This window comes from Rhinoraja longicauda, chromosome 10 (genome assembly GCF_053455715.1).
Source record: "Rhinoraja longicauda isolate Sanriku21f chromosome 10, sRhiLon1.1, whole genome shotgun sequence".
In the NCBI taxonomy this organism is placed as follows: Eukaryota; Metazoa; Chordata; class Chondrichthyes; order Rajiformes; family Arhynchobatidae; genus Rhinoraja; species Rhinoraja longicauda.
This window is the reverse complement of record NC_135962.1, coordinates 43,845,718-43,863,729: the sequence shown is the minus strand read 5'-3', so window position 1 is coordinate 43,863,729 and position 18,012 is coordinate 43,845,718. Positions and strand designations below refer to the sequence as shown.

Genomic DNA, 18,012 nt, shown 5'->3' with positions numbered 1-18,012 from the left:
GACTGAGAGTTGGAGAGTAGAAGGATATGGGTCTAACACAAGTCAAGTCAAGTCAAATTTATTTGTCACATACACATTCACGATGTGCAGTGAAATGAAAGTGGCAATGCCTGCGGGTTGTGCACAAAAAGAATTACAGTTACAGCATATAAATAAAGTTAATAAGTTACTATTAGTGTCGACAAAAATTTAGTCTCTGGGGTTATAAAAGTTGACAGTCCTGATGGCCTGTGGGAAGAAGCTCCGTCTCATCCTCTCCGTTTTCACAGCGTGACAGCGGAGGCGTTTGCCTGATCGTAGCATCTGGAACAGTCCGTTACTGGGGTGGCAGGGGTCCCTCATGATCTTGCTTGCTCTGGATCTGCACCTCCTGATGTATAGGTCCTGCAGGGGGACGAGTGTAGTTCCCATGGTGCGTTCTGCTGAACGCACTACTCTCTGCAGGGCCATCCTGTCCTAGGCAGAGCTGTTCCCAAACCAGACTGTAATGTTGCCGGACAGGATGCTCTCTACAGCCCCAGAGTAGAAGCAATGAAGGATCCTCAGAGACACTCTGAATTTCCTCAGTTGTCTAAGGTGGTAAAGGCGCTGCTTAGCTTTACCCACCAGTGCGGCAATGTGCGTTGCCCACGTCAGATCCTCGGCGATGCGGACTCCCAAGTATTTAAAACTGCTCACCCTATCCACAATAGACCCATTTATCTCCAGTGGCGTGTACGTCCTTGGATGTTTAACCCTTCTGAAGTCCACAATCAGCTCCTTTGTTTTAGTGACATTCAAGAGGAGGCTATTGTCCTTACACCAGAGTGCCAGATCAGCCACCTCCTCCCGGTAGGCCTTCTCATCGTTGTTGGAGATCCGGCCCACCACCACAGTGTCATCAGCAAACTTGATGATGGAGTTTGAGCTGAACCTGGCCCCACAGTCATGTGTGTACAGGGAGTACAGTAGAGGGCTAAGGACGCAGCCCTGGGGGGATCTTATGTTCAGGGTGAGGGAGCTAGATGTGTGTTCCCCCATCCTGACCACTTGGGGCCTGGCAGTGAGAAAGTCCAGGACCCAGGCACACAGAGGGGTGCTAAGCCCCATTTCCAGCAGCTTCTCAACCAGTCTGCTGGGGACTATTGTGTTGAATGCTGAACTAAAGTCAATGAACAGCATCCTCACATAGCCCCCCTGGCTGTCCAGATGAGAGAGAGCGGTGTGTAGAACCTGGGAGACCGCATCATCCGTGGACCTGTTCGGACGGTATGCGAACTGTAGTGGGTCCACGTTGCGAGGAAGGAGGGCGCAGATGTGCTTCTTGACTAGCCTCTCAAAGCATTTCATGACAACCGAGGTGAGGGCCACCGGTCGGTAGTCATTTAAACACGCTGGAGAGGCATTCTTTGGCACCGGTACAATGATGGATCTTTTGAAGCATGCAGGGACCACGGACTTTGCCAAGGAGAGGTTGAATATTGTGTTGAATACACAGGAGTAGCGTAGATAGACAACAGGAGTTGTGCCAAAGGACCTATTTCTATGTTGCACAACCATGATTGCCAAGATTTTGAAGTTCCAAAAATGGAGGAATGACATTTCCTTGCCCTGACTGTGTGGTTTAGGCATGTTTGCATTTTGTCATGTTGCTATGTACCAGTTGCCTTTATTCCTGTGCACGGTGGAGCTTGCATGTTTGGGATGTTGGAAGAAGCCTTGATGAGTTGCCACAGTGTGTGGTGGTAGAAGAAGTGAATGTTAAATGTGGTGGATGGGATGTTGATCAAATAGGCTCTTGGTTAAAAATAGGAAAGGCTTGATATGATCAGCAGGTCAGGCCCCATCTGCAGGAAGTGAGAAATGTTGGAAATCATCTTCTCCCAGATGTGGCCTGACCTGATTGTTTCCAGCATTTTTCTCTTATTTTAGATATCCAGCAAGTGAAGTTTTTATTTTATTTTCACTTTCCAGTTGCTGAGTTTCTGACAAATAAATTGATTTGTGGTCTGCAGATGATAGAGCTTTTGAACATCAAGAATTAAGTCACTTGCCTAAAAATACTTTGCTCCATCCATATCTCGTCAAAAAAGTATTTCTGTGGCTTTTTTAAGATTTTGAGTCGAACCCAACAGTCACTAAAGATGTTGATCATCATAATCATAATCATACTTTATTAGCCAAGTATGTTTTGCAACCATATAACCATATAACAAAACCATATAACAACTACAGCACGGAAACAGGCCAGTTCGGCCCTTCCAGTCCACGCCGACCACTCTCCCTGACCTAGTCTCATCTACCTGCACTCAGACCATAACCCTCTAATCCCCTCTTATCCATATACCTATCCAATTTACTCTTAAATAATAAAATCGAGCCAGCCTCCATGAATTTCATTTACCATACAGTCATACCAATAAAAAGCAACAGAACATACAAAATACATTTTTACATGAACATCCACCACAGTGACTCCTCCACATTCCTCACTGTGATGGAAGGCGAAAAAAAATTCAATCTCTTTCCTTGTTTGTTCTCTCGCGATCGGGGACCTCGAGCCTTCTGTTGATGGGGCGATCTTATTCACGTAGCCAGCGGCGTTTGGGCCCTTCATTTGGGGCGATCAAGCTCCTGCATCACGGGGGGGGGGGGGGGGGGGGGGAGAATCTCAGCTCCCCCGTGCGATCTGACCCGGATCAGGGTTGGTTGAACCTTTCTGTGTTTTTTGGAGCTTCCCGACATCGGTCTCTACCCAAGACTGTGAGCTCCTTGATGTTGAAATCCGCAGGCCGCGTCGAATGGAGCGTCGATCCCAGGCAAGGGATCACACGCTCTGATGGTAAGTCCATGGCCCCTCAAAGTCTCGAGCAAGGCCTCCAGCTCCATGATGTTAGATCCGGTAGACAATCGCATCCTGGCAAGCTAAGAGATTGAAAAAAAAAATCCCCTGACCCCCCACCCACCCCCCACATAAAATAAACCAGAGAACATTAACATAAAACTTTTAAAACTCACTAAAATATCAAAAAAGAGGAAAAGACAGACTGTTGGCGAGGCTGCCATAGCAGTGCCACCTGGTGGATTGATGGTGAAGGATTCAATGATGCTCATGCTGTTATGTCAGGAGAAATTGTCTGCTTTTTTGATGAAGATAGCAACTGCTTGACAATTGTGTTGTGTAAAAAACTGTGCCACAAGCATGGAACTACCTCTTTACTGAAGGTATAGCACGTGGGACTGAATACTCTGATTGTCAGTACATTTCTCCACTTCTATGAGGGAAGAAATAATTGAAGCAGCTGAAGACAGTTAAACCCGTGCAGTTCCCTGAGAAACTTCTACATTGTGTTTATTGTCACGTGTGTACCAGGTACAATGAAAGGCTTTTGTGTGTTAACCAGTTGGCGGAAAGACAATACATGTCCGATCAAAGATAGGCCAAGGGTCTCCAATGAGGTAGATACATTGTTCCGGATCTCAACTGATTGGCACCAACAACACATTTTCTTTCTGCTAAAACTACGATCTGAGCTGACAGATTTTTTTATTTTTGACACAATTTAACTCCAGTTTTAATTGGGCTAATTGTCAACATACACAAATGCCACCTTAAAGTCACAGATTCTCGTTTATCCCTCCTCTGGAATTTGACTCTCCTGTCTGTTAGGATGGGGCTTTAATGTGATTGGAGTTGAGATTTCCTGGCAACACCCAAACTAAGAATCTGTGAGCAAATGAAGCCTTGTGGCACTCTTGATTACTTTATTCACTTTAATAGGATAGGTTGTCTTTTTTGTGGGAAGATCATACCAGTATAATTTTCCTTATTAGGTTTGTGCCATTGTGGGAGTCAAACACTTTGGCTACAGGGAGAGGAAATTATGGTACGCAAGTCCTCGGTACAAAGGTTGCAACAATTTTTGGGCTTATATCCTTTGTATATTCAGGATGGCCACTGTTGCTATACGAGCAGAATCAAATCATACGAATATCAATTTGTAAGTTGTTGGGGATCTCAGCATGAAGTTAAGGTAGACAATTCGCTGAACACTTTAAGTCTAATGGTTTCAAGTGGCTCTGCACTGACAGCACTTTTAAGGATGGAGGCATTCCTGTAATCACTACCTCTTGTCCATGGATCAATTGTTAACCTTTTACAATGGGATGTGACAAAACTGCAAAACCTTCCCCATATTTGCTGTTTATGGGATTGTTTTGCTTTTTATAACGTACTTTGGTTTTCATGCATGTAATTCTGCATTGCAGATTTAGCAGGTTATTAGATGCATTGGTTCTGGTCATGGCATGCATTTTGATACTCATGGAACCAAGCCTGATCCCCTGTTTTGATGGATATGCTGGTCTTTGAAATTATAGATTGTAGTGAAGCACTTTTCTGCTGCTAATGACTTCAGCAACTCGTAGATTTCTGCTAGATTTATTCTAAATTTATCACAATTGGCATGCTAGTAACATCATAAGATACTATGAAGGGTCCACTTTATGAAAATTGAACTGTCTCTACTTTGGTTCCAGTTACTTCAGTCATTGATGTCATGAGCCAGATGATTCTGTGAGGTGCAAACTATTGATCCCAAGACAACATTTTTGGCCTTGGCAACATTGAGTTCATGGAAACTTCTCGCCTTAGATGAGCAATGTGACAAATTCAAGGCCATGGAAGAATTGAGGGCTGATGTGTGACCTGGAGTGGGATATTAGTGTTTTTATCACTTTTTTTGCATTTGTAAAGGCAAATAGGATTGGCGTTTAATCCAACCCTTGGTGTGATGCTTGGCAAATTTCTATGTGCTTAATTGCCTTGTAGATGGGACAAAAATAATAATTGTTCCTATGGCACAGATGTAATACAATTATTTAAATCTTGCATCAGTGTTAACTCCTATGTTTTTTAAATGTACTCTTTTCCTGTTTTAATATTTTATTTTTCTTCAACAGTTGGCATATTGTATTGTACAGTTTCTTGAAAAAGATCCATCATTAACTGAATCAGTAAGTTTTCTAATGCTTCTTGATTAATATAATTCTATTAAGTTTTCAAATGGATTGATCTTAAAACTTTTGTCCTTTATGCTTCTTTAGGTCGTCAAGGGTTTACTGAAGTTTTGGCCAAAAACTTGTAGTCAAAAAGAGGTAATGATAACAATTTGTGTCCTCTCTTGTTAGAATATGAAAAGGTTGCTGTAGACTGATGTAACAATTACATATATAACTTATACACAATATAATTAATATATTCTTGAGAATTTGTATTTGCAAGAATAAAAATAGTTCAAGTTGGGTCTCTCCATAATGTTCTTAAACACTTGATGTTGAAACCTATGAAATTTGCATTGCTGCATTCACTATCATTCTAAATTTAAATTCTCATTTTTAAAAAAATGGGCATTGTCAATATATGTATAATACTTGCAGATGATTAAACACGATTTTTTTTTAGTATTCTCCCACAAAGTATTTACAAAAGAACAAAATGGCCTATAAATCCACAGAAAAACCATCTATGAAGAACAGTTGAATTTATTTACGAGCTAAATACTTGTATATACTCTGTGTTGTTATTTAGTGGTGTTTATTATTGTCCCATGTGCTGAGCTGCGGTGAAAAACGTTGTTTTGCATGCTATCCAGGCATATTACACCATACATGAGACATGAACAAACAGGTAGTGCAAAGAGAGAAAGGAAACGGTGCAGAAAAGTGTTACAGCATCAGAGAAAGTGCAAGGGCCGCTTTGAAGTCGATAGGCGTATCTTTAGCTTATGAGAAATCCATTCAATAGTCTGATAACAGTGGCAGAGAGCTGTTCTTGAATATGGTGGTATGTGCTTTAAAGATCTTGTACCTTTTGCCCAACAGAAAAGGTTAGAAGAGGGAATGACCGTGGTTTGAGTGGTCCTTGATTACGTTGGCTGCTTTCCCAAGACAGCATGGAGTGTAGATGGAATAAGTGGGGGTGGTGGAAGGGGGACGGAGAGGGTAGCAGAGGCTGGTTTGGGTAGTATTTAATTTGGCACAGTGTTTATTTTAAACATTAAAGATGTGTTCTGAGAATTTTCCCATATTCTTAATTTCAATAAAGGCAAAATCATGCACAGGTCGCCCCCAGTTTATGTACATCCGTACATATGCATACGTGTTTGGGAGACCGGAGTGTTGGGTTGGCAACTCCTGTGACAACGGTTCTTGACACTAGCTGGAATTTTGCCGCTTTGAACCCAGGATGATGCATTCTAGTTAGTCCATTGATTAGTCAGCAACCGTGTTATTTTGAAAATCATTAATACCATTTAAAACCTCACTTGCAGTGAAATATTTTATAAGAATATTATTATTAGCTTGAGGCTTGGGCTAAATTTTTAAATATTTTCTTTATTGTGAAGAATGACAAAAACAAGATTTAAAATGCTTCACCAGCCTATCTATTGCTCTGAGCATCTCATGCATGTGGGAACTTGATTCATGACTGCTTTTCTGACTTGCAAGCTGTTTGGGTTACAGTCAGTTCTCGGGAAAGGAGCCTGGCTGTAACCCAGGGAAGATTTGCAGTCCATTAATGATGCTGTTCCCGAACAGGAACTGCGTTGTCTCTGTGCGCATGCACTCTCCAGGAAAAAAATCTCAGGAAATAACTATCACCAAGATTAATTCTTAAAGTTATTAATAGTTATAACATTTATCTTAATTGCTGCTTTAGTAAAATAATTGCAGTGGGGATTAACTGCATCATAGTGTTGTTTCATGCAGGTGAATTAGTATTGACTAAAATATAGACTTTAATGACTCAAATACTAAAGAATGTAGTATGCAATTAAATCAATAAATTGAGGATTAATTGGAAGGAAGGTACATATTTAAAGTGAGTAAATTAATGTGCAGTATCTCCTTTCCAATGAAAATCTCATGGCTTGTTCATGACAGATTTTGGGATACTGTGACCAAATCTCATATTTTGATGTATTTTGATGTTAATTTTATTTCCAATAATTTTTTTCTTCATAGAAGCATCACCTTAATAATAAAAAAAATTCTCATACCATTTCATAGGCGCGTGACTACAAATTTATTTTTCTAAAGTATACAGCTGTCCTGATGTCACAATTTCCATCTGTTTCCCCCTTTCCCCATTGCACGGTGAGATCATCTTATGTTCTGTGTGTCAGCTATGATTGACTGTCGGTCATCTCTGACACTGAACTAATCATATTCCAGGTTTCCAAGTCAGGCTATGCATTCCTGCATATTCGGGTCAGAGCAGCACCCCAAGACTTTGACAAAATAGTGATCCTGGTGAAGTAATAAGATTACTTATCACTTTTATTCTGCATCCCAAGCAGTAGCATTTTCTAAATTAGCCATATCTGCTATTACTGAGTGAAAACATATGTAAACAAAGCAAATCTTTAATGTGCCGGGCTTGGTTTAAGTTCTGGAGTAGTCATTTGTGAGATTATACCTAAAAAACCCCTGCCAAAAAAGCTAAATTTTTACTACTGTTGATTCAATTACGTAATGAGCAGGGAAAATGTGTTGTTTTGCTATAAGAAAATCATTTAAAAACGACATTCATAATTTGCAATAAAAAATTATTGTTACTTCCAACTAAGAGGTGCATAAAACAGACCAAATAGAATTGAAAGCCTGTCATACATCCTGTGGAATTTTCAATTGTGTTGAATATATAACAAGTAGTTGATCTACTGCGATCTAGATCAGGGCTCTACTAAAGGTTAAAGGCCTACCTGTTATTTCAAAGAACAAAATTAATTTTAAGATTGTTAGAAGGAATCACAAAGATATTGTGTCGAGGTGTGTTGAGACAGCAGGTGCCCAGTCCTTGTTTATTACAATTTTTCTAACAAGCTTTTTTATGGCAGGTTTTCAAATCAAACCATCATATTGAAAAGAAATGTTTCATAATGCTCACCACATTATTGAATTTAACTCGACAGGCAAGCATTTTTTGGCACAGCAGGAAGAGATGCTGCCTCACAGCACCAGAGACCTGGGTTCAATCTTGACTTTGGGTACAGTCTGTTTGGAGTTTGCAAATTGTCCCTGTGAATGCGTGGGTTTCCTCCGGGTGCTCCGGTTTCCTCCCATATCCCAAAGACGTGGGTTAATTGGCTTCTGTATATTGTCCCTAGAGTCTAGGGAGTGAATGCAAAAGTGGGATAACATTGAACTAGTGAGAACAGGTGATCAATGTTCAGTGTGGACTTGGTGGGCTGCAGGTCCTATTTCCATGCTGTATCTCTAAACTGGACTAAATGCTCTAAAGGTGCTCCACCTTATGAAATTGCAATTTTTATATTGATTTCTCATTAAATATGGAAATATTTTAAATGAGCAATCGTGATGACGTTTGTAGTGTGTTTTCATTGTTCTTTCAGTGCTGAAAATTATGATTAGTAAAGATTAAGGAGAGACTATTCTAAGCAATTTTTTAATGATTGGCGTGCTAAATAGCAAAATGAACAAACTTGTTGCACATGTCAGAATGTATGCATAAAAAATAAAGCATTGTTCTAGAACATCTGCAAATGAAAGTTGAATTATGTTTTAGAGGGCAAAACATGACTGCAATAAATTCAAAACCAGGGGGTAGTTTGGTGCACTGGGATCCCTAATGATTTGCCTATTCAGGACATGTAACTGCACCTCAGAAGATTATGGGTTTGTTCCCGGCCTGCGATTATGCACTCAACCCAGTTCCCAGTTCAAGAAAGTGTGTCCGTAAGAATGGTACTTTCATTAACATGATGCTCCAAGAGCACAAGAAGCTCTTGGAGCATCCATCACCAATCATACACCAACATCATTAACCTCTCGGAAGGGGGTGGGGGGGAGCGAGAGATTGATGAGGCTGTTGTCAATCAATATACCAATAGAAACCCATCATCTGATGAATTAAAGCAGGATAACTTTTGTAAATTAAAAGAGCATCCTTCGCTCTTGTAAAACAATAACTTCCAATAGTGGACCCTGTGAGGGGTGGTATTTAGAGGAATTAATTCTCAAAAGATCTGGTGACTATTGAAATTTAACACATTTAAGTTACAAGTGTGTAATGTTAGATGATTTGTATCCAGAAATTATACCAGAAAAATATATCATGTCACTCAACGTGCTGGAAATTAATTATTTTGTATAACTTTTTTCTAAACCAGGTCATGTATCTTGGCGAAATGGAAGAAATCTTAGATGTTATCGAGCCTGCACAGTTTGTAAAAATTCAGGATCCGCTCTTCAAGCAAATTTCCAGATGTGTTTCCAGTCCCCATTTCCAGGTTAGTTGGTTGAAGTACCTTCTATGTAAAGCAATATTGCTGGTTGTACATCAAACCTGGCGACGTGAATGTACACTGTTTTCTGTGAATGTACCAAGGAGCATCCAGTAAGTTAACACAACAGATTAGTATGCAGTTTGGACAGATTGGAATGCACAGTATTTTAGTTTAGTTTAGACATACAGCGCGGAACCAGGCACTTCAGCCCACCGAGTCCAGTCCGACCAACGATCCCTGTACACTAGCACTATCCTACGCACTAGGGACAATTTACAATCTTTTACCAAAGCCTATAAACCTTTGGAATGTGGGAAGAAACCGGAGCACCTGAAGAAAACCACACAGTCACAGGGAGAACATACAAACTCTGGGTCCAGCCATTCATGTGGATGTCAATTTAACACGTGTCACCTACCTAAACATCGTTGCAGTCCAGGTACACCCCTTCATGGCAATGGTATTCCCTGAGGGTAGTGGCCTCTTTCAGCAGGATGATGCGCCCTGCCACACTTCACTCATTGTTCAGGAATGGTTTGAGGATCATGATGAAGTGTTCACGGTGTTGCCCTGGCCTCCAAATTCTCCAAATCTCAATCCGATTGAGTATCTGTGGGATGTGCTGGATCGACAAGTCCGATCCACAGCGGCACCACCTCGCAACTTACAGGACTTGAAGGATCTGCTGCTAATGTTTTGGTGCCAGATACCACAGGACACCTTCAGGGATCTTGTAGAGTCCATGCCTCAGCGGGTCGACACTATTTTGGTGGCACACGGAGGACCAACAGCATATTAGGAAGGTGGTCATAATGTTTTGGCTCATCAGTGTATATATTAAACATCACCCCTAAGCACATCGGAATAAAAATAGAAACATAGTATGGCTGCAGGTGGATTTAACTTTGTTTGCTGGTGATCAAACCATTCAGAAAAACCATACCAATAGAATAAAATACATTGTCTTATGAGTCTCTGTAACCTTGAAGTACATCCCCCGCCCCCCCCCCCCCCCCAAATTGCCCTGGATTGTTCAGAAACTTGGTTAGCGTTAGGGTTATGCTTTTCTATATCTACCCTTTTTGGTTATCCCTAATTTTAATTATTCTACAATAGGCAGTCATGCGTTCAGCTGACAAAGCAATGGAATTCACTCCCATCTCTAAATCTAGTGATATGGGGCAAATGCAAGAAAGTGAAACTGAGGTAGAAGATCACGTGTGATCTTATTGAATGTTGGAACAGATACAAGGAGCCAAATGGCTTGCTCCTGCTTCTATTCTTACATATACCACTTCATCTTTATACCTCATTCTTTCTCTAAAGTTTTGTTTTTTCAGCATACTGTGGTTCATGGTGTGGGATATTCTTTTGTGAATTGGTGCCTAATCTTGGCAAATCTTGAAACATCCAGGGTGTTTTAAGTCAGTAAAGGTGCTGAATATATAACAAATTTTGTTGTTGGATGATGGAAGAGCTGAAGGAGTATGATGCTGAGCGTATTTCTCTTCTTTGGTACAGATCTCTGGATTTCAATGGTTCAATGGTTCTTTATTATCATGTGTACCGAGGTACAGTGAAATTTGATTTGCCGTACAGTCATACAAAAAAGCAACAAGATACCTAACTACATAAAGATTAAATATAAACTTAACGCGGTGTGTGAGGATCCCCAGGGCACACAGCAAAAGCGGATACCCACAGCCATTTGTTCAATGTCCGGGCCACACACACGCTCCTTCACCGTGATGTGACCAGAGTGTACCGACCACTGTCACTCTCTCTGCAATCCCTGTCCGCCCGAACAGTCAGAAAGCTGAACACACTCGGTCCAGACATCCGGGATGTCCTCATGGAGTGATGTTCCTGCAAACAGAGATTACTGCACTCACGGCACTCCCTCCCGAGTCCTCACCAGTGCAGGCAGCAAGTCCATCTTGTTTTTCTGGCGCCCTCTGATGGAAAGCAAATAACATATACCTTCTTTCCTCCTTTTTTCCCCACGGTCGGGGCAATCGAAACATCCGCAGTCAGGGCGATCGAAGCTCCCACAGGCAGCGATCGAAGCCCCCGCATCGGGGCAATCGAGGCTCCCGTGATCGGGGCGGTCGAAGCACCTGAGTTTGGAGCTCCCGAAGTCAATCCCTAACAAAGGGACCGCCAGCTCCAAAATGTTACGGCCGCAGTACAATATGGAAAAAGTCGCATCTCTGTCGAGGGAAGAGATAGTTTTCCCCAACTCCCCACTCCCCCCCCTCCATAATACAAAAACTAAAGATACATAAAGACACACTAAAACTTGCAATTAAAAACAGACTGAAAACAACAAAAGAAGAAAGGGACGAGACAGGCTGTTGGCAAGGCCGCCATGTACGGTGCTACCCGGTGGCCAGCTGTGGTATCCTGACAGGTAAATCATAGAACCAGACATGTTGTGAAACCTGTCAGGGTCTGGAAATGAATGATGCCCAAGTTCACTTACTGGTATCCTGATTAAGTATGCCCTCATGCTAATTCTCAGTTAAAGAATGGATTAAATAACCCATTTTGCCATTTCACCAATTAAGTCAAATGATCCCTAGTTGTTGACTTGTAAAATCATACTTTGTGCTATTAAATTTAAATAGTAAGTTGACCGATAATTGAACTTAAATATGATTGCCTCACAATTACATTTGTTGTAAAGTTCATGCAGTGCTTCAGTTCACTATGAATAGATCATTGATTTATCACTGATTCATCAAATTATGGTAGAGATACATAAATGAGACTGGCAGAAATTGGTGAGAGTAATTTAGGATTAATCTCCTGGGATATTTGATAGTATTCCAATAAGCAATCTACTTGATGGAGTTAATTCTCTATGCAGACGATTAACAATCTGTGTTGGCTTGCCACAAAATTATCTGACGTATTGGTGTTCGTCTTGGTCATCGTAAATTGACAAATCAGCGATCTATCGTGAATCGAAATATATTTTCTATATACTGCCCAATATTCGTACTGCCATCAACCAATGCAGTTTTAAAAAAATTGCTGATTATTTATTTATTTTCTTCCCCTTAAGGTGGCCGAGAGGGCACTCTATTACTGGAACAATGAATACATAATGAGTTTGATAGAAGAAAATTCAGCTGTAATCCTCCCCATCATGTTTCCCAGCCTCTATAAAATCTCCAAAGAACACTGGAACCCGTATGTATTTTTGCATATAAAGCAAATATATTTCTGTTGCCCTTTCTTGTTTCATTGTCTTATAATTGAATTCACCTTTCTGTCTTCTTGCTTGGGCACTACTTAATAGCGTGTAGCCTCTGATCGTTTCATGATGGTTTTGGAAAGTTGACCAATAATCATCCCTTAGTCAAAATAGTAAAATGAATTATTCGGTCATTATGGAGTTATTGAGGACATCTTCAACCTCTCATTACTGAGGTCTGAGGTTACGACCTGCTTTAAAAGGGCATCAATAATGCCGATGTCCAAGAAGAGTAAGATAACATGCTTCAATTACTGACTTCCGTGGTGATTAAACGCTTGGTGAGAAATTGGTTATGGCGCATATCAACTATCTTGGCATGAACCTGGATTTACTACAATTTGCCTTCACTTCTGTTTAGTTTATTGTCACGTGTACCGAGGTACAGTAAAAAACTTTTGCGTGCTATCCAGTCAGCAGAAAGACAAAACATGATTAGATTCGAGCCATTTATAGTATAGATACATGATAAGGGAATAATGTTTAGTGCAAGGTAAAGCCAGCAAAGTCTGATCAAGGATAGTCCAAGGGTCACCAATGAGGTAGATAGAGGTTCAGCATTGCTCTCTGGTTGTGATAGGATGTTTCAGTGCCTGATAACAGCTGGAAAAAACCTGAAACTGCAGAAACTGGGAATAAACTGGTCACTGAATCTGGAGGTGTTCGTTTTCACACTTCTGTATCTTTTGCCTGATGGGAGAGGGGAGAAGAGGGAGTGGCCAGGGTGCAACTCATCCTTGATTATGCAGCTGGCCTTGCCGAGGCAACATGAGGTATAAATTGAGTCAATAGAAGGAAGATAGCCACAAAGCTGGAGTAACTCAGCGGCACAGGCAGCATCTTTGGAGATAAGGAATGGGTGACGTTTCGGGTTGAGACCCTTACCAGCATCTGCAGTTTCTTCTTACTCAATAGAAGGGAGGTTGGTTTGTGTGATGGTCTGGACTACGTCCACAATTTGCGGTAAGTTTTTGCGATCTTGGATGGAGCTATTGTCTACTGCCACAATAGATCAAACAGGGGATGTGTTTGATGGCTTTCCACTCTGCACTGGACCATTTGGACAATAAAAAACATGATAGTCTATGATATAGGGATGGTGAAAATGTGTCAGTGGAAAATCACCCAAGATCTTGCTATCAGCACTGCGGGGCCATTCCTGCTGCAAGCCTTGTGTCCCCAGATATATTTTATATTTAGGTTTGATTGCTCTGTAAAAGTATTTGCAAAAAACTTATTATTTTTCTGGTAATACACTGTAGGATGTGTTATTCTTTCAATCCTGGTCCTTGAGTTTTCAACGACTTGATTCATAAGCACTTTGCCAATTGATCCACTCATTCTGCATTCTCCAGGGCAATTGTAGCTTTAGTCTACAATGTACTGAAGGCTTTTATGGAAATGAACGGTCCCTTGTTTGATGAGCTGACAGCAACTTACAAAGCAGATCGGCAAAAGTAAGATCACTTTTTTCTTAATTACTTTAATTGAAGCACTGAGGTGTAGTTGTGGATTTGCTCCAGTTGAAGTGGGATTTGCTCAAAAAGATAACAGATTTCTGATGAATGAATCAATGGGTTTGGTGGGGGTGGAATCAGAAGTTGGAGTTCATGTTTAGTGCACTTAATATTTTATTTGTGATAAAGAAATGTCACCTATCTGTAACGTCACCTATCCATGTTCTCCAGAGATGCTCCTGACCCGCTATGTTTGTTTGCACTTTGTCTTTTTCTGTAAACCAGCATCTGCTGTTCCTTGTTTCTCCATTTTAAACGTCCATACAGTGTTGACTGCCAGAATCAAATGAGGAGTAACATGTTGGGAGTTTTACAATTGTGTTTAGAGAATTGTGTGTTGGCATTCAAAGATGTTAATTGAGAGTTTTTTCCCTTTTGCTACAACACATTATGAAAATATCAATTTGCAATGAGATTATGATCTGAATATAATTATAAATTTAAATTTTTTCAGAGAAAAGAAAAAGGAAAAGGAACGGGAAGAACTTTGGAAAAAATTGGGGGCTCTTGAAATAAAGAAAGGTGTGAACAAAGGGATTTCAACTTAAAGAAGCATGGTACTAATATTCCATGGTGTATATTTATGTAGTAAGAGATGGATCAATGGTTTTCTGTATTGTGCTACTTTACAGTAGATTTCACATCTGTTTCATTATGAATGACAGTTCTGTAACAGTACTGTATATAACTTTTCTCATGTTTAAATAGTATGGCAAAATGAGGGGCAACAGTACAAAACCTGTACCACAGTTGGATGTCTGAGAGTTATTCTGTAAATGTAGTCATTGTTTTAACTTTTTTTTAAAAAGAAAAACCCCCATCTTTTTGCATTAGCGCAGATACTCCAGGAAGATTGTTATTTCAAAATCCCCAGATGTCTGGCTAACCTCTGGTGGCAGACCGCAAGAAAATATTTTTTTTAGACTGAAGATTGTGTTCTGCTTATCTCTGTGACTTTGCTGCATTTTAATTTATAGTTACAGGGAAGTTTTTTCTTACAAGTTTGTGGAAGTTTTCTTTTTAATTTGTTGGTTTTAAACCTTGTGGTGTTAAAATACCTCTACACGCAGCATACTAGTTGTGTAAAGGTTAATGTTCATGTGCATCAAGATGCTGTTCATTTTTTTTAAACTAGAAGTGTATTAAAATGCACTTCCTGCAGATACAGTATACTGTACATTGAAGTATCTGTTAAAGATATATAATTGTTTTGGTTGGATACAGAACTGAATAGGCAAGATGTCAACGGTAACCAACCAAATTTTAAGATGGCCATATCTTGTTCATTGGCATATAAGCTACATATCCTTTTACCTGCTGTATTTCACATTTACACCAAACATCAATAATTCATTCAACTAGCTTTAACTTGAAAGTTTCTGTATGAAAGTGTGCATATTTCCCTAATTCATGATTAGTGCATATTCTACTGCATTATTCATGGTACGTATGAAATTCCATACTTCAGTGTTGTGTGGCACTGAATTCTTTGGGTTTGTGTGTCTAACCACTTTAAGTGGAGTCATTAATACCAGTTGCATCTTAACCTTTTTTTAATCTAACAAAGCAGTAAGGAATTGAGCCATAATTTCTTATGGCATAATGAGCACTGTGTTGATCCAGTTGGAATGTTACACTACCAGTGTTATATTGCTCCATGTGTCACACCACTCTGATATAACAACTTTTTAATCCCACCAGGTGTGGGAAAGTGTAAGGTATAAAACTTTGTTTTAAAAAATAACTTTGTAGTTTTTTTAATTTTATGCAGTTCTGACATACACCATCTTGCACTGTTCTCAACCTACCAAGGAAACTCACCTCAGACTTTCAAAACAAAAAGAAGATAAGCATTGTTTCACTGGGTTTTCCTCAATCTTGCTCTTTTCGCTGCCCCTGTGAAATCAGAAACCTGTGTTAATATGATTTATTTCATCTTTGGAAAAAGAGCAAAGTGGGCCAAACGTGATACTGCCTCATCAAGCAATATATGCTGTTGAATAATCACTTGTTTCAAATCTTGATGCAAAATACTTGCACTCAATTGGCACTGGTTACTGTACAATAGATATACTTCAGAGCTTCACTTTCAAAGGTGCAAAGGTAACCAGAAAATTGATGTGGGTGTGTTAGTTATGGAAATTTACTTTTTTGTTTGTGATGCTCTGAAGCGAAAGAAAAAGACCTTGAGCAGAAATAAAGAGATTTCAGGGATACGTGGGGCTTGAAAGAAATTATTCAACTTTTTATGGAAGTTGAGAAATAAATTTAGACTCTGAAGTGGGCTTCACAGTGCTTTTGACGAATAATAAATGGTGAATGTGATGATGCACTCGAGTCTGTTACAGTCAGTAACCTCGTGTGTTTAAGCAATTAAAGTGTTGCTGAGTGCACATTGGTTGTATGTGGTTTGATACCAACATAAAACAGTTACTGTATTTCCTGACAGTTTGCTGTATTTCATGACAGGTTACTGTGTGAATGCCCTTGGGTCCATATTTGGATCAATACTGTAAATAGGCTGTAATCAGAAGCTCATGTATGACTGCAGAGTTTTAAAATACAGATCTTATCAATGATTTTCTTGTGTTACCTTCTTTATCAAATATAAAAAGACAATGTTAAACATTTAGGATTCTTTGTAAAGAAAATGTAATTGCTTTTTTTCTTATCCATTTCTGGCAGTATTATTAAAATCCTGCTGTGTGTAAGTTATGTATAGTGTTGCATAATTGTACAGTAAAGAGTCAAACACATTCTGTAAATTATGTTCCAAAAACTGAGGTTAACCTTCCTGCTTTGTCAAAACCACTGATTCAAAAAGTATTTTCAACGAGGTGGCATTGAATTAAATATAAGATATTAATACACAAATCATTTATGTTAAACTGCTGTCTCATTTAGGATCAGCTGAATCATCATACAGATGCGAGCTTTTCTTCTGTGTGCCACTCAGTGACAGACGCGGGTTGGATTATTTTGAAGTCTAATATTGGAATACCAATTGGTTTATGTAGCTACGTCAGTGTGTCTCGTACTTCTGTTCTTTACTAGAGAATTGGGAATGAAACTAATGCAAAAAAGTCATCCATCTATGTAGAAAACTGAACAAAGTGTGGTTCATCTCAGCTTTACTTTCTCAAATGCTAAAGAACTTCTCAAAGAAGTCTAAATTACATGAAGCACAGTGCAATGAGCAATAATTTTGTGAAGTTACACTTCAGAAGCAATTGTATGGAACTATGTGCACATTGTATAAATAATTTGATATTATCAAAAACGTACTCATCTGAAGTAATGTTGCAACAGTTAAAAGAGTCCAATTCAAAATTTACGTGACTCAATTTATTTTTCCGTTTCATGACCATTTTTTTACATACAATTCTCCCTTATTTATTGCTTTAAGCAATTTGTGCCTGTTATGAAAATTTGATGTGGAATATTTGAAAGAAGTTGTTCAATATTGGGCTCCTGGAGGATGGTTCACATTTTAAAAATCTGAAGTTACCCCAGTAACTTTAAAACCTCCCTGTATTAATAACAATCTATGGCCAGGGATTATTTTATAAACTGTCGTAAGATAAGTATGCAACAATTGTGTTTGGAGCTTCCTTGGGTAATTCACACAGAGCTTAATGTCTTTATGTCAAAGCTGGCAAATTATATTGGAAGTGAAATTTAAAATTTACGTTTTGGCTTTTCCTATGCTTGATAATGATTTTTTCACGTGATTAATAATAAAATGCCGCAATATGTATTGAAGCTTATTCCTTATACAACACGGCTTCTAATAATGAAAAGTATTTGTTAAATGGTTTCTGGCAGAGAATCCTGCATCCTACTATTAAATTTTAGCAAATGACTTAGACAATGTAGTCAGCTGACTATTTGTGGTAACATTTACTTTCTCTTAAGTAAAAGATCTCAAGTAGGTCACCCAAATGTT

The 18,012-nt window shown here is 39.4% G+C and overlaps 1 protein-coding gene across 2 annotated transcripts in view; it reads left to right on the top strand.

Moving 5' to 3' along the window:
* The window catches only part of ppp2r5eb (protein phosphatase 2, regulatory subunit B', epsilon isoform b), a 97,676-nt gene extending 79,957 nt beyond the window's left edge, over positions 1–17,719 (top strand). The window contains exons 8-13 of one of the 2 annotated variants that reach the window (XM_078406773.1): positions 4,942–4,995; positions 5,086–5,136; positions 9,174–9,293; positions 12,358–12,485; positions 13,905–14,006; positions 14,521–17,716. In XM_078406773.1, coding sequence (XP_078262899.1) covers positions 4,942–4,995; positions 5,086–5,136; positions 9,174–9,293; positions 12,358–12,485; positions 13,905–14,006; positions 14,521–14,614 — 549 coding nt within the window. In that variant the 3' untranslated portion in view covers positions 14,615–17,716. Of the gene's footprint in view, positions 1–4,941; positions 4,996–5,085; positions 5,137–9,173; positions 9,294–12,357; positions 12,486–13,904; positions 14,007–14,520 lie in introns of both variants that reach the window. The other variant, XM_078406774.1, reaches the window with a different exon arrangement.
* Positions 17,720–18,012: the final 293 nt, after the last annotated feature.